The sequence below is a fragment of the Pseudorca crassidens genome, chromosome 2 (assembly GCF_039906515.1).
Source record: "Pseudorca crassidens isolate mPseCra1 chromosome 2, mPseCra1.hap1, whole genome shotgun sequence".
NCBI lineage: Eukaryota > Metazoa > Chordata > Mammalia > Artiodactyla > Delphinidae > Pseudorca > Pseudorca crassidens.
The window spans coordinates 25,429,499-25,449,512 of NC_090297.1; the positions used below are offsets into that span (position 1 = coordinate 25,429,499).

At 52.0% G+C, this 20,014-nt stretch overlaps 2 protein-coding genes across 5 annotated transcripts in view; one reads left to right on the forward strand and one right to left on the reverse strand.

Annotated features, from left to right (window-relative positions):
- Positions 1-12,056, forward strand: part of HDAC1 (histone deacetylase 1) — a 40,012-nt gene extending 27,956 nt beyond the window's left edge. Inside the window, exons 4-14 of one of the 4 annotated variants that reach the window (XM_067725281.1) lie at positions 3,810-3,884; positions 5,859-5,997; positions 6,458-6,599; positions 7,704-7,796; positions 8,963-9,071; positions 9,153-9,293; positions 9,843-9,951; positions 10,044-10,174; positions 10,429-10,581; positions 11,119-11,167; positions 11,446-12,056. In XM_067725281.1, coding sequence (XP_067581382.1) covers positions 3,810-3,884; positions 5,859-5,997; positions 6,458-6,599; positions 7,704-7,796; positions 8,963-9,071; positions 9,153-9,293; positions 9,843-9,951; positions 10,044-10,174; positions 10,429-10,581; positions 11,119-11,167; positions 11,446-11,473 — 1,169 coding nt within the window. In that variant the 3' untranslated portion in view covers positions 11,474-12,056. The remainder of the gene's footprint in view (positions 1-3,809; positions 3,885-5,858; positions 5,998-6,457; positions 6,600-7,703; positions 7,797-8,962; positions 9,072-9,152; positions 9,294-9,842; positions 9,952-10,043; positions 10,175-10,428; positions 10,582-11,118; positions 11,168-11,445) is intronic. The other 3 variants (XM_067725280.1, XM_067725283.1, XM_067725282.1) reach the window with 3 other exon arrangements.
- A 193-nt stretch (positions 12,057-12,249) lies between these two features.
- Positions 12,250-14,638, reverse strand: MARCKSL1 (MARCKS like 1). Its single transcript, XM_067725290.1, has 2 exons — positions 14,342-14,638; positions 12,250-13,521 (listed from the first exon to the last, which is right to left on the reverse strand). Exons 1-2 carry the CDS (start codon positions 14,426-14,428, stop codon positions 13,012-13,014), a joined length of 597 nt encoding a protein of 198 aa, XP_067581391.1. The 5' UTR covers positions 14,429-14,638; the 3' UTR covers positions 12,250-13,011.
- Between the last annotated feature and the right edge of the window lie 5,376 nt (positions 14,639-20,014).

The following is a 20,014-nucleotide window of genomic DNA, read 5'->3' on the forward strand; positions in this document are numbered from 1 at the left end:
CTGTACCTCAAAGCTACAGTAATCAAGACAATATGGTACTGGCACAAGAACAGAAATATAGATTAATGGAACAGGATAGAAAGCCCAGAGATAAACCCATGCACCTATGGTCAACTGATCTATAGCAAAGGAGGCAAGAACATACAATGGAGAAAAGAGAGTCTCTTCAATAAGTGGTGCTGGGAAAACTGGACAGCTACATGTAAAAGAATGAAACTGGAACACTCCCTAACACCATACGTAAACAAATCAAAGGACAAAGGATTAATCTCCAAAATATATAAACAACTTATGCAGCTCAATATTAAAAAAACAACTCAATCCAAAAATGGGCAGAAGTCCTAAATAGACACTTCCCCAAAGAAGAGAGAAGAAGCACATGAAAAGCTGCTCAACATCACTAATTATTAGAGAAATGCAAATAAAAACTACAATGAGGTATCACCTCACACCGGTTAGAATGGGCATCATCAGAAAATCTACAAACAACAAATGCTGGAGAGGGTGTGGAGAAAAGGGAACCCTCTTGCACTGTTGGTGGGAATGTAAATTGATACAGCCACTATGGAGAACAGTATGGAGGTTCTTTAAAAAACTAAAAATAGAAATACCAGATTTCTAGAATTCTAGAATTACCAGAATTACCAGATGGCCCACGATCCCATTCCTGGGCATATACCCAGAGAAAACCATAATTCAAAAAAACACATGCACCCCAATGTTCATTGCAGAACTATTTGCAATAGCCAGGTCATGGAAGCAACCTAAATGCCCATCGACAGACAAATGGATAAAGAAGATGTGGTACATATATACAATGGAATATTACTCAGCCATAAAAAGGAATGAAATTGGGTCATTTGTGTACAGACGTGGATGGATCTAGAGACTGTCATACAGAGTGAAGTAAGTCAGAAAGAAAAACAAGTATCGTATATTGACGCATATATGTGGAACCTAGAAAAATGGTACAGATGAACTGGTTTGCAGGGCAGAAATAGAGACACAGATGTAGAGAACAAATGTATGGACACCAAGGTGGGAAAGTGGCACGGGGGAGTGGTGGTGGTGGGATGAATTGGGAGATTGGGATTGACATATATACGCTAATATGTATAATATAGATAACTGATAAGAACCTGCTGTATAAAAAAATTAAATTAAATTAAAAAATTTTTTAAAAAAAAGGATGAGGTTCTCTAAGTACTTCAAGGCACCTTACTGACTTGATTCAGAGAGATGTCACTAGTGCAGTGCTTTATAACCAGGGGTGTCTACAGGGACAATAACAGGGATGAAGAGCTGAGTTTTTTTCAGTATTTACCAACACCTAACCTAGGAAGTTAATACATGTAATAAGACCAAATAAGTCTGGTTTCCTTGCTCTTGCTAGGATGTAATTTAAATGCTTTATGGTCACTTTGAGAATTTGAGAATCTTAAGCAGAAGTTCTGACATAATTTTTAATAATTAAAAATGGGAACATAAATAAATGCAATTTTTATTTTTGGCAGATAGTCTATCAAAACATGAGGCTTATGGTAGAAACGTGATAAAAGGGACTTGTGCTGGTAAAATTTGGAGGCATTCTTGTCCATTTTGTAGATGTATAAACTGAAACCCAGGGAGGTGAGATGACTGTCCCAGGGTCACACAGCAAGATAGTGGTGGAATGGAGAATGGAACTCTGGTTTCCTGATTCTGGACTATTTTAAAATATGTTGCACATAAAATATTTCAGACACACACACAAAACTATAAAAAATTATACAATGATCAAACATGTCCCTACAACCAGCCTAAGAAAGAAAACATTGCCAGTACAGTTGAAGCCCTCCTGGGCACCTCTCTTTGATCACATGCCCTTCCTCTTCTACCCCCCTCTCCACCCCATTCCCACCACCACCAAGGTGTAAGCACTATCCTGAAGTCAGTGTTTAATCCCATGTGTCTCTTGCTGCAGTATATGCTTTTTAGTGCCTTCTTGACCTACGTCTGCTCCCCCATCTCTCACCCAGTATTGCTCCCCATCAGTCTAAAGCCAGCCTAAGAATGAGAGAAGTTTTATAGTGGGAAGAGGGAAAACCCATAGAAAAGTCCTCCCTAGTCTCACAGATTAGTCCCAAGTGAGGGTCTGCTCTCCCATTTTACCCCTTTTCCATCTGTAATCACACAGCTCCCTTGAGCTGGGAATAATGGACTGGCCATCTGAGCCACATGTTGGTTTGGGGCCTGAAGGAATATATTTTTTCTCGTTTCTAAAATACCAATTTCTTGTCATGGGAGCTCCACATCTCAAACAGGAGTATAAGCAAAGGTTTGGGAACCCAGACAGACCAAGCCCACTGAAGGAGGAAGCAGCCAGAGAGGGAAATCAATTGCCGATGGATAAATAAATAGCCTGGCCTCAGGGACCAAAGTTCTTATTGACACAGCCTCCCAGTGTTTACCTGGGAAGTGGGGGAGAGAGCCACCTACTGCTTACCCCCATACACACGCCACCTTTCCTCAGAGCACTGTGCTTGGCAGGGCACCAGATCAGAGCACCCTCCCAAGTTTAGGGCAGTGCCAGAGGTGGTAACTCTTGTGGTTATTGCAAACCTTGAGCTTCAGCTGTGTCTCAAGAGGTCACCACAGTCTAAGCTGGGCTCTCCTACCCTCCTCATCCTAGGGCTCCTCCTCCTTGCTCTACTGTGGGAACCCCCGTTGATAATAATGCATGCAATGGGAAGACTGGGACAAGAGAACGAGAATTTAGCCCCACCCTGCCTCTAACTTCTGTATATCATTGACATCTCAGCAGTTTCCTTTTCTGTGAGAGCAGACTTGGAGCCATAAGGTTCCTCTGTAGCTCTGAGTCTGCAGCCTTCAGGTGTGCTTCCCTTCCTGTCTTTTTCATTTTATTTGCATTATTGTTTGCATGTGGTTCCACATTATGTGTTAGTTTGTACTTTTACCCCTTAGGCCTGAAATAACTTTCCTCCAGTTGTCACTTGGTATAGTAGAAGAGCACTGGACTGTGGGAGTCAGGACACCTGGACTCTGGTTCTACCACTGCCTGGTTATATAACCCTGGGCGAGTCACTTAGCTTCTCCACATCTGTTTGTTCCTCTGCACAGTGGGGTTGATATTTGTCTCGTCCAGCTTTTATGGGCTTGTTAGGATCAAATGAGACTGTGTATGTGAAATTACTGGGGAAGAGGCCAGAGTATATTTTCGTAGGCTTTTAGGACAGGCAGACCAATCCTTGGATACCGCCTCTGCCATTTACTGACAGTTCACCTCTTTGAGCCTGTTTTTCCATTTATAAAATAGGACCAAACCCTACCTCAGGTGTGTGAGGATAAACGACACCAGGTACTTAAAGCACTGAGCATAGTGTCCGGCACGTTGTTAAGCATCCAGTGGATGACAGTATAGGTCTCTGTTCTTCACTTCCTTGTTGGCCAGCTGGAGTGAGGTCCAGGAACAAACCCAGGCTGGAATAAGAGGCTGTATTTTTCTCCCTCAGGAATGAACCAACATTTTCCAAGTATTTACTTGCTAAATGCTTCCCCATATAAGATTTCTATCAATCTTCTCAACAATTGGGTAAGGTGGATGTCATTATTGCTAGTTATAGATAATGAACGAAAGCTCAACAAAGTTAAGTGACTGGACCCAGTCACACAGCCAGTAAGTAGTAGAGCCTGGACAAGAACCCAAGCCTTCTGAATCCAAATTCTGCATTTTTTCCATCAGCTCATAAATATGTAAACAAAAACTAAAGGAAATTGTGGAAACTAACCTTTTCCTATGTTTTTTCAAGTTAACGTTGGTGAGGACTGTCCGGTATTTGATGGCCTCTTTGAGTTCTGTCAGCTATCTACTGGTGGCTCTGTGGGTAAGGAATATACATCCCTCCTTAAAGGCTGTGCTGGGTTGTACTAGTGAGGTCTGTCTTTTAGGCCACTATCCCAGTGAGGCTGACCTGTGACCATGTAAAATGGTCCTGTGAGTTTTTACCTGAGGTCTTGAAAATGTCCTGGTTTAGTCCCAGCCCAGGTTCAATCTGACATGGTACAGACAGGTGTCCTTGGCTGTCCTCTCCTACCAAGACATCCTATATACAGGAACTCTCTGCAGACCTCATGGGCTTGTTGAGATGCTGTACATAAAAGTAACTTGTGAACTGCACAGTGCTATAAAAATGGGAAGTGTCATCATCTGTCTTACAAAAGAGTATGGTAATTACCTTTGGAGGTCAGAAATACTCCCCACGCATCTCCCACTTCCATTTGTAATGTCTAGATTACCTCCAGGATCACTCTACGCTTTCTTTTTTTTTTCTTTTAAAATGTAGGAAGTTTTTTTTTTTTTTTAATTAATTAATTTTGGCTGCACTGGGTCTTAGTTGCAGCGTGCGGGATCTTTAGTTACGGCATGCATGCGAGATCTAGTTCCCCAACAGGGGATCGAACCTGGGCCCCCTGCATTGGGAGCGTGGAGTCTTACCCACTGGACCACCAGGGAAGTCCCACTCTACCCTTTTTTAACAAATGTTTATTTTTCTATGATCATTGTTTTTTCTCCTCCCCCCTCGCTACCACCTCCTAATGTAATCTCAGAAAACAAAGAAGTGCACAGGGAAAAAAACTGACTACAATCACACTGTCCACAGATAACCATCATTACCATTTTGGTGTTTGTACATCCATGCTTTTTTCTGTGTGCATATATCTGGACATAACATATATACATCTGTATTTTACAAAAAACGTGTCATATATATGTATAGTTTTGTGCCTACATTTTTTACTCAGTAAATCATTTTATTTATTTAATTTTTTAATTTATTTATTTTTGGCCACTCCATGTGGCTTGGGGGATCTTAGTTCCCTGACCAGGGCTTGAACCCCGGTCCCCAGCAGTGGAAGCGTGGAGTCCTAACCACTGGACCGCCAGGGAATTCCCTCTATGTTTTTTTTTGTTTGTTTGTTTTTTTGGGGTACACGGGCCTCTCACTGCTGTGGCCTCTCCCGTTGTGGAGCACAGGCTCCGGACACGCAGGCTCAGCGGCCATGGCTCACGGGCCCAGCCGCTTCGTGGCATGTGGGATCTTCCCGGACCTGGGCACGAACCTGTGTCCCCTGCATCGGCAGGCGGACTCTTAACCACTGCGCCACCAGGGAAGCCCCTCTTCAAAACGTTTTGACCATGCACCACATTTAGAAGTATTTACACTTGCAATCCAGGTTATGCATGCACGTGCACAACACCCTCTCTCACTCTGAAGCCAGTTTCACAAAACAGTGGTTACCTTTACTATTATTCTGATATTTTTATTCTAGTCTGTCTCATTTAAAAATATATATACTAGGGCTTCCCTGCTGGCTCAGTGGTTGAGAGTCCGCCTGCCGATGCAGGGGACGCGGGTTCGTGCCCCGGTCCGGGAAGATCCCACATGCCGCGGAGCGGCTGGGCCCGTGAGCCATGGCCGCTGAGCCTGCGCGTCCGGAGCCTGTGCTCCGCGACGGGAGAGGCCACAACAGTGAGAGGCCCATGTACAGCAAAAAAAAAAAAAAAAATATATATATATATATATATATATATATACACACTAATCATAACCCACTAAACCAATTTGAAGGCCTACTAGTGAGTTACCACCTTCAGTTTGGAAAACAGTTTTTTTAGAGTAGCCAATATCATGTTTATTCCTATTGGAATAGGGTAGGGGGAGAGGACTGGCTTGTGAATTGTACAATACAGCTGTTGAATAGGCAGGTCCTACCTCTCACTGGGTTCCCTTGGCTTCTTGGAGGAAAGGGAGAGAGTGGCTTGATAATAGGCTTGTGTTCTTTCTTCCCACGTCCAGCAAGTGCCGTGAAACTTAATAAGCAGCAGACGGACATCGCTGTGAATTGGGCTGGGGGCCTACACCATGCAAAGAAGTCCGAGGCATCTGGCTTCTGTTACGTCAATGATATCGTCTTGGCCATCCTGGAACTGCTAAAGTATGCCTTCCTGGCCTTGTCTCTTGGAGGAGCACCTTAGGCCAGGTTCCCATTTCCCCCTCCCCCGGGCTTGCCTCCCTAGTTTGCTTTTCCTAGCAGTGTGCTGGCTAGGATGTGTTCGGTGAGTGTCTCTGGCCATCCTCTCCTTGACGGGGTCTTGATTTGATCTGAGCCCACGGCAAGATCAGGGGCAGGCGCTGCTCAGATCCTGCCTCCAGAGTGTCCCTGTGTGGCTGGAGTTGACCCTGGCTGTAGAGTAGGAAGATCGGACTTGATCGGCTTGGTCAGGCCTCTGGAGACACCCTGCCGCTCTTCCACCTTCCTTCAGCCAGTTTCCGCGTCTCTGGTGCTTAGAGATACCTGAGGGAGGCAGCCAGCCCGGTAAGCTGGGACCTGGCGCCCTTGGCGCGTCCCACTCCCAAAGAGTCCCCAGAACCCCCTGACCCCCTTCTGATCCTAGGTATCACCAGAGGGTGCTGTATATTGACATTGATATTCACCACGGCGATGGCGTGGAAGAGGCCTTCTATACCACAGACCGAGTCATGACTGTGTCCTTTCATAAATATGGAGAGTACTTCCCAGGAACTGGGGACCTACGGGTGAGAACTCCCTTCAGGGGCCAACCAGCTCACCCTCAGCTGCCAGCTCTTAACTCTCCTATCTCATGTCACCAAAAACCACTTCCTGCGTCTTCTGCCATTCAGAATACCACACCCCAGCCTGGGACACCTGCCATGGTCTCTTTCCCTCTCTTATTCTGGAGGAAGGGAATGATGGTACATAAAGGGTTGGAAGGGATGGGGGTCTCCTGACTATTGCACTTCCCTCCTGGCCACAGCTGAGTTGCATTACACTATTCACATGTCCCAGACAGCTTGAATTTTAGGCTAGAAACATCAGGTTCTCTCCCACGGGCTAGGAATTGGGACCTTTATGGACCATCTCAAGGGTTCTTAATGTTTTTAGGTTACCCTCCCCTTTGACCATCTGACTGAAAGCTATGTACTCTCTCCCCATAAGTACATGAAATTTTACATTTGTTATCAAACAGTTAATAGATGCCTCCTCCTACTGAAGCCCATCCATGGACCTCAGGATAAGAATCCCTGGAAACTGATTCATTAAACTATTCTGCTTTGTGAGAGCATGAATACAATGAAACCAGCCATTTTGCCATGCCAGTGGCCCTTGGGTGAAAAAGTGGCACTAATTCAGTTGTTTGCCGTGGCAAGCATTATAATAACTGAGCCTTTCCAATTTTGAAGAATTCTTCTTCCGTTTCTGCTTTCCTTCCACACCTCCCTAGAGAGGAGAGTGGTGGGTAGAGGAGTGAGCAGTAAAGCGCTCTGGAAAGGAAAGGGTTGTCGTGGGGTGGGTGTTATTTCTATGGTCCAGCCCCCAGCCACCTTTAACCCAGTCCAGGGGGAGAGGTCTCATGCTGTGTGGTAGGATATTCAGTCTCTGGTTCCATAAATGATTCTCAGCCTGGGTGCAGACTCAGTGGTGTGTCCAGAGACGTGAGCTAGACTTGTTCCACCAGTGAGGGGAATGGTGCTAACCTGCTCTGTCCCTGGCCCACCTCATGGGCCCAGCTTATCTCTCTTAGAACCACTGCTTCTTTCCTTAGCCTTCCAGCCCTCATCCTTGAACTTCCTCCTAGCTTCATCATCTTTCAGTTTTACTTTAATGTGCTTCTTGATTAGGATATTGGGGCTGGCAAAGGCAAGTATTACGCTGTTAACTACCCGCTCCGAGATGGGATTGATGACGAGTCCTATGAGGCCATTTTCAAGCCGGTAAGTGGCTTAGGCTTATCCACCACTGGGCTATAAACAGGATTGATCTAAGGGAGGGGTAGCAAAACACCTCCAGTGTACTTCAGGATGTCTCCCCACTGAGAGGCTGGCTGGAAATGAGATGTGTTTGAACCCTGGATTGCATGCTGTGTGGCCAGTTAGGGGAACAAAATTCATCCAGATATTTACTGATGCCTTCTGTGGGTCAGGCCCTCTGCTGGATATAAGAATAGCTAAGACATGATCCATGCCCTTGAAGACCTCACAGTCTGTGGTGTGGGAGGCAAGCACATCCCTGACAGCATGTGGTCAGTGCTGTTTTTGAGGGATGAACATGGGCTGGGGAAAGCGTAGTCAGAGATGATTTCACAGAGGTAGTGACATTTGAGCTGGACTTTGAGAAATGAGGAGTTACCCATGTGAAGGAGGTGGGGGCTGGAGGGGAGGGGTGGCATTCAGCAGAGGGAACAGCACCAGCAGAAGCATAGAGGTGCCAATACGTGGTATGTAGGCCAGTATGATGTGAGGGAGGAGTGTTGAAGGATGTGGCGGGAAATGTTTGTCGGGGTCAGTATTTCAAAGGTAGCCTTGAATGCCATGCTGAGGAGTTAAATCTTCACCTGTAAGCAATAAGGAACCATTACTAGAGTAGTAACCTAGTTAGGTTAGGTTAGGTAGTCGTTTAGCAAACACCAGGTGCCTACTGTGTACCTTGTAGTAAGGGCAACAGAAAAGCCTAAGTTATGGTCTCTGTCCTCAGTTACATTAGAATCTAGTGAGAATGAGATAAACAAAAGTGAAGCGCCTCCTCACAGTGTAAGGCTCAAAGTCTGCAGGACCAAATTCATAGAGCAGACGCAGCTAAGGGCTGCATCAGAAGGGCTTCTTGGAGCAACGAAAGGAGGGCAAGATCTAGGGAATTGACAAGGAGGTTGTCTTAGGCTCCTTATTAGAGCTAGAAGGCTCTTGGAGATCCTCTCAAATTAGAAAACTGAACAAAGTGGGGAAATGAGAAGCCCAGGCTTGTACTCCCTTTTCTCTGAGGGAGAGTGGAAAGGTAGGAGTGAGTGATAAGGAGCCGAAGAAAGTGCTGCACCCACACTTTTCAGCCTGAACCTCAAATAGCTTTTCTTGAGGCTGGTAGTGACCAGGTTGTGTCCTTTCAGGTCATGTCCAAAGTAATGGAGATGTTCCAGCCCAGTGCAGTCGTCTTACAGTGTGGCTCTGACTCCTTGTCTGGTGATCGGTTAGGTTGCTTCAATTTGACCATCAAAGGTGAGGCCAGGTAGCATAGAGACGGGAGGGCAGGGTCCTGCTGGGTGCTCCTGCAACTTGGCACACCTTCTCCCACCAAAGGGCACGCCAAGTGTGTGGAATTTGTGAAGAGCTTCAACCTGCCTATGCTGATGCTGGGAGGAGGTGGCTACACCATTCGTAATGTCGCCCGGTGCTGGACATACGAAACAGCTGTGGCCCTGGACACAGAGATCCCTAATGGTAATAGCTGCAGGGCCAGATTGGGCTGGGCAGCGCAGGAGCTCACGTGCCCCTTTCCCATTGGCTCTACAACCTCTCCTCTTCAGAGTCTGATTCTCCTGCTATCCTCTTGTGGTTTTCAGACCGTAGCTGTCAGTTTTTTTCTGAGTCCTTTAGTTGACCCTGTCCCCTGTCCCTCAGCTGCTGGTCTGGACAAAATTATCGGTGCTTATCTATAGCTTTGGAATTCATACTCTGTAGGGTAACTGGGGTAGTGACTGAGGGAGTGCTCGCAATGAATATTGCCTAAATTTTTCTAAACCAGGGGCTTCAGCCTGCTTCATACACACACACGTGCACGTATGCACACAAACACACCACTGGTGTGGACACTGGAGAATGGCTTTAAAAAAAATTGAAATCCTGTAGGTACCCAAGCCTCACCCTATCTTGGAGGCATGCTTCTCTGTTTGATAGTTGGGCTCACAGGTCCAGATAAACCTACAGATGCTTTTCTCAGGGTCCCATGGTGGCCAGTCTCTTAACTCTCTCACCCTCTGCCCCAATTAGAGCTTCCATACAACGACTACTTCGAATACTTTGGACCAGATTTCAAACTTCACATCAGTCCTTCCAATATGACTAACCAGAACACTAATGAGTACCTGGAAAAGATCAAGTGAGTATATCCTCCCCCACACCCCTAACAACATTCCAGGCTCTGGTTGGTCCTTGACCAGAGCCCAGCCACCTCTCTACCATTGGCCATAGACAGCGACTGTTTGAGAACCTGAGAATGCTGCCCCACGCGCCTGGGGTCCAAATGCAGGCCATTCCTGAGGATGCCATTCCAGAGGAGAGTGGCGATGAGGATGAAGAAGACCCTGACAAGCGCATTTCAAGTAAGACCGAGACCCAGGGGCCTCCACCTTCCTACTCCGCAGGCAGTTCTGACTTCCCTCCACTGTTCCTGGCTCCACATTCTCCCCAAGCTGCCCACCTGTTGAGAAACCCAAGTACCTGTGCCTGTAGGGATAATTTAGAGGGTCCAGGTCCCCTTCCCTTGGTGTCTTTTGGGGGAACATGCAAGAAAGCGCTGGGCAGACCCTGAGATAAAGAATCTGCTCTCCCACCCATATTTTCCATTACTTCCCAGTCTGTTCCTCGGACAAACGAATTGCCTGTGAGGAAGAGTTCTCCGACTCTGACGAGGAGGGAGAAGGCGGTCGCAAGAACTCTTCCAACTTCAAAAAAGCCAAGAGAGTCAAAACAGAAGATGAGAAAGAGAAAGACCCAGAAGAGAAGAAAGGTGGGTTTGGGTTGGGCCAGGACTTGGATCTTGAGCCCCAGGCCCTGGAGGAGGAATTTATGTAGGGCACTGGGAGGAGGGAGCTGACTCAGGCCCTGCCAGCTCCTTAGGGCTCTTCCTTAGCTACTTGGGCCTTTCACTGGTTCCCAGAAGTGGCAGGGCCCACAAAAGAATGAAACTCAATTCGTCATCTTCACTGGCTGATTGAGCCCTGCCAGGCTCCAGAGCCAGGGACATGCCTGGGCTCCCCGTGGTCGGGAGCATGGCTCTCACATACCACCCAAGACCTTTTCTCAGTGCTTCACCCCAGTTTCCCAGGGGGCTGCCTCCACCCACCGGGTTCAGGCTCTAGCAGGCTGGGAAACCGGTCCAACCTGTTTGTCCTCTGCAGGGCTCGCTGGGAGGGCCTGGGATGGGCTTTTCTCTCTTTTGTATGTCCAGTGAGCTGTAGTGTTGGGGAAGGGGTTTCAAAGTGGAGATCCCATGGGTCTTTCCAGAGGGGCTGCCCTTGGCCATCCCTGCACTCTTATGTTCTAGAAGTCACAGAAGAGGAGAAAACCAAGGAGGAGAAGCAAGAAGCCAAAGGGTGAGGAAGGAGCTGTCTATCATCTCCCTGGCATTGGAGCACCAGCCCCTTTGTCCCACCACGCTGAGAGGGAAGGCGCAGGGACAGCTGGTCCAGCTTACAAAGGCCTCTTTCAGGGACCAGTCTGTCTGTCTCTGCAGTTCTAGGCAGAGCTAGGAAGCCCCAGCCTTCAGCAGTCACCTGGACAGCCGGGGTCCTGTGGAAGTCATTGTACCCACACTTTTGCCTTAAAGCCTCTAGGGTGGGTTATCTCATGCCAATCTCTGCTCTCTCCACAGGGTCAAGGAGGAGGTCAAGTTGGCCTGAACAGACCTCTCCAGTTCTGGCTTCTTGCCAAGTTCCCCACCTTTATCCCACAACCCCTCAGATTTTATATTTTCTATTTCTCTGTGTATTTATATAAAAATATATTAAATATAAATATCCCCAGGGACTAGACAGGAACCAGGGCCCTGAGCTCAGGGCACACGTGTTAGGTGAGCTTTTCTAGTAGCTGCCTTGCCACCCATCCCTCCCGAACTCTTTAATTTTGAACCATAACGGATGCCAGGTCTGGGTGGAAGGGATACACTTAAAGCAGCCATAGGACAAAATCTTGAAGTGCCTGCTTTGAAAAGGTGCCCTTATTGAGCATTTTAGAAGGGGTGGCTGGGTCTTCAGGGACTCCCTGTTGTTCTCAGGCTCTTGTCATCAGCCATTCTTAGATTGATTCTGTTCTCATACCTTCCCACTGGCCCCCAGTGAGCCAAGAAACTCACACTGCCTGCCCTCTCTGTCCTCCCCCCAATTCTGCAGATGAAGATTGGTAGTCTAGTTTCCTTTTTGAGATACTATTTTCATTTTTGTGAGAATCTTTGTAATAAAATGGTACATTTCTACACCCTCCTGAGCTTGTCTCCTAGTAGTATCCCTGGGTTCATTTCGACTCCACTTCCCTGCCCTTCTGGTGTCCATGAGGATCTGGGCAACCCCTCAAAAACAAAAGAACCCCACAAACTTACCTGTCTCAGTCCCCCCTCAAGGTTTGAGGTAGACCAGTCTTCTCACCCTACCCCAGAAGACCACTCATTAAAAAGCACCACTAAAGGGACGACATTTATTCCTTTTCCAAATGTTACAGTAAAACCAGGTGGAAGAGAATGGTTTTAGCAGTTAGAAAAAAAAAAAATTACAAATCTGGGGTTTGGCCATTAAAAGTTATTTACAACAATGGGAGGGAAAAAAAAAAAAAAAGACAACAAGAAGTTGTTTCACATTACATACCTCCCCCCCACCCCAAAGCTTAATACTTGCTTACCAAGTCAAAAAAGAGACACAGTTGATTCACAAGCTGGAGGTTCGAACTTGAGTAAGACATTTAGAAAAACCTAGACAGGGGCAGTGTCCTCCCCAGCCCAGGGGCCACTAGGCCCAGCACAGGAGACTACAAACAACAGGGGAAGGTGGACACTCAGGGCGTGGGAGTAGGCACCCCCACCTCTGGCTCAGGGATTTGGGGAGTAAACAAAGCCTACTTGGAAAAGAACTGGGGAAGAAAACCAGCAACTGCCTTCTGCACAGGTGGGGACAGGGAAGGAGGCAGGGACAGGGGCAGGAGCATTTCACATCACTAACCTAACTTGGGAAACTGCAAGGGACCATCTTCGACTGGCCTTAAGAGGAAGACCAGATGGATGATGGGAGAATCCACAGGAGGGAGAGGAGGAGAGGGAACGTGGCTAGGGGGCAACAGCCCCTTCCTTTCTGGGCACAGGAAGGCAGCCAGGTCACCAGGTCCAGGCAGTGACCTCACAAGGACAGCACAGTTTTTGCAGCTTAGAGATCACCCACCTGCCCCCACCCAGCTACTCATTCTGCTCACTCGCTGGTGTAGGGCCACTCTCCGGCCCCGAGGGAGTGGATGGCTCTGCGGCCTGGGGCCCTGCCTCTTCTGTGTCTCCTCCCTTGGAGGCAGCGCTAGCCTCTGCCCCTTTGGCCTGGGGCTCCTGGCTCTCAGGGGTGGCAGCATCCTTCCCTTCCAGGGCAGTGCCTTCCTCGCTGCAGGCACCGATCTCCCCCTGCTCCTGCTCTTCCTCTGTGGGTGAGGAGGCAGACGAATCACCCCCTCCCTCCTTCCGATTTCTCTTGAAGGACAGGCCACTCAATTTGAAAGGCTTCTTGAAAGAGAATTTCTTCTTCTTCTTGGGGGTCTCCTTGGGGGGGACCTCCCCCTTGGCCTCAGCGCCCTGGCTAGGGGGTGCCGGCTCGATGGCGTCACCAGTGGCCCCGGCTGCCTCCTCTGTTCCGTTCACGGGGGTCGACTCCCCTTCACCTTTGGGGGATAAGTCTCCATTGCTTTTCACGTGGCCGTTCTCCTGCAGGGCAGAGGAGACAGCAATGAGGGCCGGGGCTCTTACTCCCCTCCCCCAGCCCGCCTCTGACCTCTTCCACGCAACGGGGTCCCGACTCGTTCCGCCGCACCCCCAGAGCCTGGTTGTAACCTCACCCCACAGCCGGCATCCCGTCAAACCTCTCCCTCCTGCCCCGCACAGGCGCGCAGGGGCCGCGGCCGACAGGAGGCGCTGGGGTCCCGGGGCCCCCACCCACCTCCCCCGGGGCGCGCTCTCTATTCCGCGCAGGGCCGCCCGCGGCCGCGGATCCCGGGCTGGCGGGCGAGCCGTGAAGCCGATATTGGGCGGGAAGCCGCCCCGGGGCGCTGTTCCCCACACCTGGACGGCCTATTTTCCCAGCCTCCTGCTTTGTGTAAACGGCCCCCACCCACCTCAGGCTCTCCCCACCTCGCGGCTCCTCCCTAAAAAAAGCTGTGGGCTATCGAGGTCGAGTCTGCGGGGGGAGTGCCCTCCCCTCCGGCCCCCGCCCCGCGGCCCCCGGGCGCCCCCTTGGCGCGGCCCAGCAGCGCCTTTGTTCCCCGCGCGGCACTCCGGGCGGCCAGGGGGCAGCGCCGGGGGCCGAGGCCGCGAACAAAGAAGGCGGCGGGGCCCGGCCGGCGCCCCCTCCCCGCCCCTCCCCTTGCTTCGCCCGCGGGGGCTGCGGCGCCGAGAACAAAGGGACCGGGCGGGGGAGGGGGCGCCGCGTGTCCCGGGCCGGACAAAGCGCGCGGCCCCGGCCCGAGGCCCTAGAGGGGGCGAGGTACGAGAGGAGGGGGACGAGTCGGGCCGTGCCGAGCGCACCCACCTGTCCGTTGACCTTAGCGGGGGAAGCGCCTGCTGCCTCCTCGGCGGTCACGTCGCCCCGGGGAGCCTTGGAGCTCTGGCTGCCCATGGTGGGGGTTCTGCTGGGGGGCGCCCGGAGCCGCCCCGGGCTCGCGCCGCAGGGGATAGTTCGGTTGGGTGGGCCTGGCCGGCGGAGGGGTGGGGCTCGCGCCTGAGGGGGAGGGGTGTCGGGGGGAAACCTAGCTGCACCCCCGCTCCGTGCCGGACCCGCTAGCAACACCCGCCGCCGCTCCGCTCCGCGCCAGAATGCCGCCCGCCGCCCGCCGAGCCGCCTATATATATGCGCCCGGAGCTCGGGGCGGGGCCGGACATTTAAATGAGCGCCCAATCGAGGGGCGGAGGCGGGCTCAAGTCGCGGGCGCCACTTGAGCGGTGGGCGACGCTGGCGGTCTGGTCTCCCCAACCCGCACGGCTACCGGGGGCAGGTGGGGTCCAGGGTGGGAAGGGGAGAGGCGGGTGCCTGAGGCGAGCCCAGAGGCGAGCCCAGAGGCGAGCTGGGTGGAGGGGGGCTCCTAGAGGAAAGAGGACAGAGCAGTCGTCCCTTCCTCTCACCGCCCACCTCTCAGGTGGACGCCCCAGCTCCTGGAGTGGCCCCCATCGCCTTGGTCCCGCATTGGCAGCCCCTGTCAGTCTCCCCCTAGAACTCTTCGAAGGGCTCACATGCCCAGACTCGTCAGCCGGCTGGTCCAGAGTTACTATGCTCCAGAGAATATGGTCATGGAAGTCGCAGGGCCCCAGCTGGGTTTTGTGCCCCCTCAGGCCGGGAGACCGGTCCGAGGTCCCGCCCACGTGCCTGCCTGTCCAGGGCAGCTTGGGAGGTTTGACCCACCGCAGGGTCACTCTGGTCAGACTGGTGAGGTCGTGCCTCATCCCTCCTCTCAGTCTCTTGGTGGCCCGTCACACTAAGCCCCCACAGATAAGCTCACCTTTGGTCCCTCCTGTTCTCAGCCTGAACCATGACAAAGTCCCATCTGGGGTGGTGCCGTGATCTTGAGGGGCATCTCCATCCCCATTTGAAAGCCGAGGAGCCTGAGGCTCAGAGACCTGGACATAACCTGTCTGACTTCGGTGCTCTCCCTTCACATCTGCTCCCCTACATCAGGGCTCCCCGAAGGGGGGGCGCTCAACAACCCTTAAAACACTCCAGTTCCTGAGGAGGAGGAGCTTTGGATGGCCCCTTCAGGACAGCCCCCAAGCTGCCCAGTCCAGCCGTCAGCCCCGCCTGAGTAGGGGAGCCCGGGGACAGGGGCAGGGGGGAGGAGGCTGGAGACTCTCCAGCTGGAGTCTCCTGCCACTCCCCCTAGCCCAGGCCAGGGGGAATCCCAGAGTCCTGGCTGGCCCCGGTTGTGTGTCTGGCTGCCTGCCCTCGGCCCCCAGGAGGAAGGGGATGGGGGCTGGAGGAAGCAAAGTGTTGCAAAAGCAAGGCTGTGTCCGGGACAGCTCAGCACGTCGCTCCCTTGCTCCTTCCCTCCTACAAGTATGGCCTCCTGGGAGGCCTGAGGCTGTTCGGTGTGGAGACACCCCAGGGACTGAGAAATCAGGAACTCCTACAGATCTGACAACAGAGGGGCGGGGCGGGCTGAGGTGGCTTCTACATACCAACTCACTCCTGTAGCCTCCATCCCCACCCCCACTCTGAGACTACAGAATACTCTCGGCTTCATTAGCACCCCCCATTTTACAGACTAGGACACTGAGGTTCGGAAAGGGAAAGTGACATGTCCAAGGGCACATAGCAGATACCAGTAGCTGAGGCTAAGAGTTTGGAGAGACCTGCAAAAAGGGGCTGGGGGCTGTAAGGAAAGTCCTGGAAGGAGTCTCTGTTGAGATCTGGGGCTGCCTGGTTAGCGTGGGAGGTGAGAAGAGCTAGCTTTGGGGAGAGGAAGGGACACCATGCCCCACGGCAACTCACTGACAGGACGGTGACTTCTCTACCCACTGCCACTAAGGGATGGACGTTGTGACTCACGTCTCTGTCTCGGCCACAATAGGGAGCCCACAATGCTGCCAGGCGCGGCCCACACCGGCTGGCAGGGCTCAGATGGAGGGTGTGTGAGTCCTGGAGGAGTTGGAGTCCGAGGTTAGGAGCAGATGCTAAGGCTCCCGATTTCCAGACGCTGCCCCGTGGGGATGAGAGGCAAATCGCCAGGATGATTCCAGGAGGACAGAGGAGCATCAGGGCTAAAGGATCCCATGTCCCCAGAGCCCCAGAGGGAGGCTGGTCCACAGGGGAGCCCAAGCGTCCCCTACCAGACATCGAAGGAGGCTGGGGAGGGGGCACCTGGGAGCTGAATCCCTCAGCAAATCCAGGTCCCAGCCGAATCCGGCTTCTGGAAGAGGGAAGAGGCTTAGGATGCTGTGGGTGTGAGTGGGGGTGGTATAGCAGACCCCACAGCCTCCTCCATCCACACTCGGCTCCTTCCTCCCCAGCTGCTGCCCGCCCAGACAATGCGCCCATTGTTCTGTATCTCCAGGGGCCTGTGTGCAACTGTGTGTGTCTGTTTTTCTCTGTGTGTGACTGTGTATTGCTCGGTATCTGTCTGTGTGTGAGAGACTTTGTGACTCTGTGTATGTGTGTGTGTGTGTGTGACCAGGTGTGTACTTTTGTAGTTGTGTGAGTCTGCATCTTTGTTTGGTGATGTGTATTTAGGGTGAGAGAGAGAGCCTTGGTGACTCTCGATGACTTTCTGAGTCTTTCTGGGTATGTGCCTGTCTGTCCTTGAGGTTGTGTTGGTGACTGTGTCTGGCTGTGATCGGGTGTATAACTATGAGTAATGTGCATAAGAGAGTGGCTAACTTTGTGTTTGTGTGAGTGGCTGTGTGTGCCTCAGCCAGTCAGGTTGTGATGCTCAGGATCTCTGAGATGTGAGCTTTTGCCAGGGCAGAGTGGCAGGGGAAGGAGGAGTGGGGAAGACAGGGGGGCTCGAGTTTGGATGGCGGAAGCTGCAGAGTCTAGACTGTTTCGCACATCCCCCATCTGTCCCAGCTCTCCAGTAAAGGCTCAGACGCTGGTCCTGTCCTGAGATGCTCCTAGTCCCCATGGACAGAGGGGAATGGGACCCCGGGAGAGCACTGCGTGGGGCTGAAGGAGGGCAGGAGAGAGCACCGCCTCATAGAGAAGGCTGTGGGGACACTTTGAGGCCTCTGAGGAGGGCCCTGTGGTGGTGATCAGGTTAGATGCGAGGTGAGGGGTGAGGGCAGTATCTTGTCAGAAATGGAGGATGGGCCTTCCTAGGGGAGGGACCAGCATATGCCAAGGCCTGGAGAGGGGAGGAGACACCAGGGGATGGCCAGGTACCAGTGGAGGCCTCAGGAATGGTGACTTGGCACGGCACAGTTCCCAGCCCCAGGGTCCCCATCTCCTTCCAGGGAGCATCAGCTGGACTCGGAGACCTTAGTTCTGGCCCCAGGTCCACCTCCTGCTTTTTTTTTTTTTTTTTTTTGCGGTACGCGGGCCTCTCACTGTTGTGGCCTCTCCCATTGCGGAGCACAGGCTCCGGACGCGCAGGCTCAGCGGCCATGGCTCACGGGCCCAGCCGCTCCGCGGCATGTGGGATCCTCCCGGACCGGGGCACGAACCCGTGTCCCCTGCATCGGCAGGCGGACTGTCAACCACTGCGTCACCAGGGAAGCCCCCGCCTCCTGCTTTAACCGTAAGCCAGTCCTTTCTCCTCTTGGGCCTCAGTTTACTCATCTGCACAGTGACAGCTTGGCGTCTGTGATTCACATTCATGGAGACTGGAGTTCCTCCTTCTGCTTCTGCATGGCAGAGCATCAGCTGTGAGTCATGCAGGGCCCCTGCTCTCAGGGCTTTCCTGGCAACACCTTACGAGGAAAAGAAAGAGCCAGAGCAGGGTCAGATGAGGGGCCTGTGCGGGGGGCGCTGGGGATGGAGGAAGGGCTTCGAGGGCACAAAGGGGAACAGCAAATGGTTTGTGTGGGGTGGGGATGAAGGTAGAGGCCTTGTCTGGAGCAAGATTTAAGGGACAGGATCCTAGGATTTGGGGACTGGCTGGTACAGGGATGGGGGTGGGGATATGGGAGTGATGATGTTGTAGCCCACATTTCTGTTTTGGGTGACACCTGCCAAAATGGATACATGACTGATATAGGGCATCAGAGGAAAAACAAACTTGGGAGGGAGTTGCTGAATCTAGCCTTGCTGAGTTGGAGGTGCCCAGGGAATATTTGGGGGGGACATCCAGGAGGAAGTCTGCAGTCTATATGCTTCAGCACATAGACATGTGATCATGTTTCCTGAGCCAAAGGCCAGGGCCCAAAGGCTAGGGTCTGGCTGGTGACCTTAAAGGGATAACAGATAGAAGGTTTTCAGCCAGAACTGACCCCAGGAAATCTGGATCTCTGGTTGCTGCTAGTAAGAGGGTGACTGGAACCAAGCAGTGCATGAGGTCACCCAGGAAGTCCCTGGGCGGTGGGAGCTCTGCTACTGGTGGGGCCAGCAGCAAGAGAGGGCCCCGGGAAGGGAGCCAGCAGGGAGGAGGAAGAAAAACCCTAGAGGACAGAATCATGAGATCCTTGACCACACGGGAGAGTTTTAAAAAGGTAGGAATGGGGACTTCCCTGGTGGCGCAGTGGTTAAGAATCTGCCTGCCAATGCAGGGGACAGTGGTTCGAGCCCTGGTCTGGGAAGATCCCACATGCTGCGGAGCAACTGAGCCCATGCACCTCAACTACTGAGCCCGTGTGCCACAACTACTGAGCCCGAGCGCCTAGAGCCTGTGCTCCGCAGCAAAAGAAGCCACTGCAATGAGAAGCCCCGGCTCGCTGCAACTAGAGAAAGCCGGCGTGCAGCAACGAAGACCCAATGCAGCCAAAAATAAATAAGTAAAGTAAAAAATAAATAAATGTATTTTTTTTAAAAAAAGGTAGGAATGACCAACGGTGATAATAATCATAGCTGCCAGCATTGATTACATGCCTATTGTACACCAAGCCCTGCACCAACTGCTTTCCATACGTTACCTCATGACCCGGTGAGCTGTGTGGCATCATTGTTCCCCCTTACAGAGGAGGACACAAGCCCAGGGAGGCGGAGTGTTTATGTGAGCAGAAGAGGAGGAGGTCAGGACTAAGAGGGGCGTGGCCGTGCTGGGTTCAGCCGGGGGCCTCCACAAAGGGTCCTGATGCTTCTGATTTGGGAGAAGCAGTTAGGGATGTCGGCAGGGAGAGGCAAGGCAGCTGCAGGGCTGGGATCCCTGGGACTTGACTCCCCAGCACCCTGGGCACGCTGGTTCTGGCTTGTTTGTCAGTAGGACCCAGGTGTGCAGCCTTCCTGCCAGTCCTGGGCCTTGAACCTGGGTCTGGATACTGGGACACCTCAGGGGCCCTTCACTGGGACCCACCATCCAACCAGTCACCACATGACAGAGACAAGGGATTCTGGAAATTCCCTTTCAGGATTTTAGGCCACCCAGACCTTTCATTTCTCCCTTTCCCTCCCTCTTCCCCTGGTCTCTCTCTCTCTCTCTCTCTCTCTCTGTGTGTGTGTGTGTGTGTGTTGCGGGTGGCTGTGCAAACTGGACAGCACCCAGCCACTATCTAATAGAGCTGTATCTCTGGGGCTCAATTTCTCCAATAGCTAAGAGGTGTGTAATCCCAGCTTGCCTGCCTATCT

Coding starts and splice junctions, on each gene's coding strand:
- MARCKSL1 (XM_067725290.1), bottom strand. CDS start 14,428: ATGGGCAGCCAGAGCTCCAAGGCTCCCCGGGGCGACGTGACCGCCGAG. Junction 13,522..14,341: donor CCGCTAAGGTCAACGGACAG/GTGGGTGCGCTC, acceptor TCTGCCCTGCAG/GAGAACGGCCACGTGAAAAG.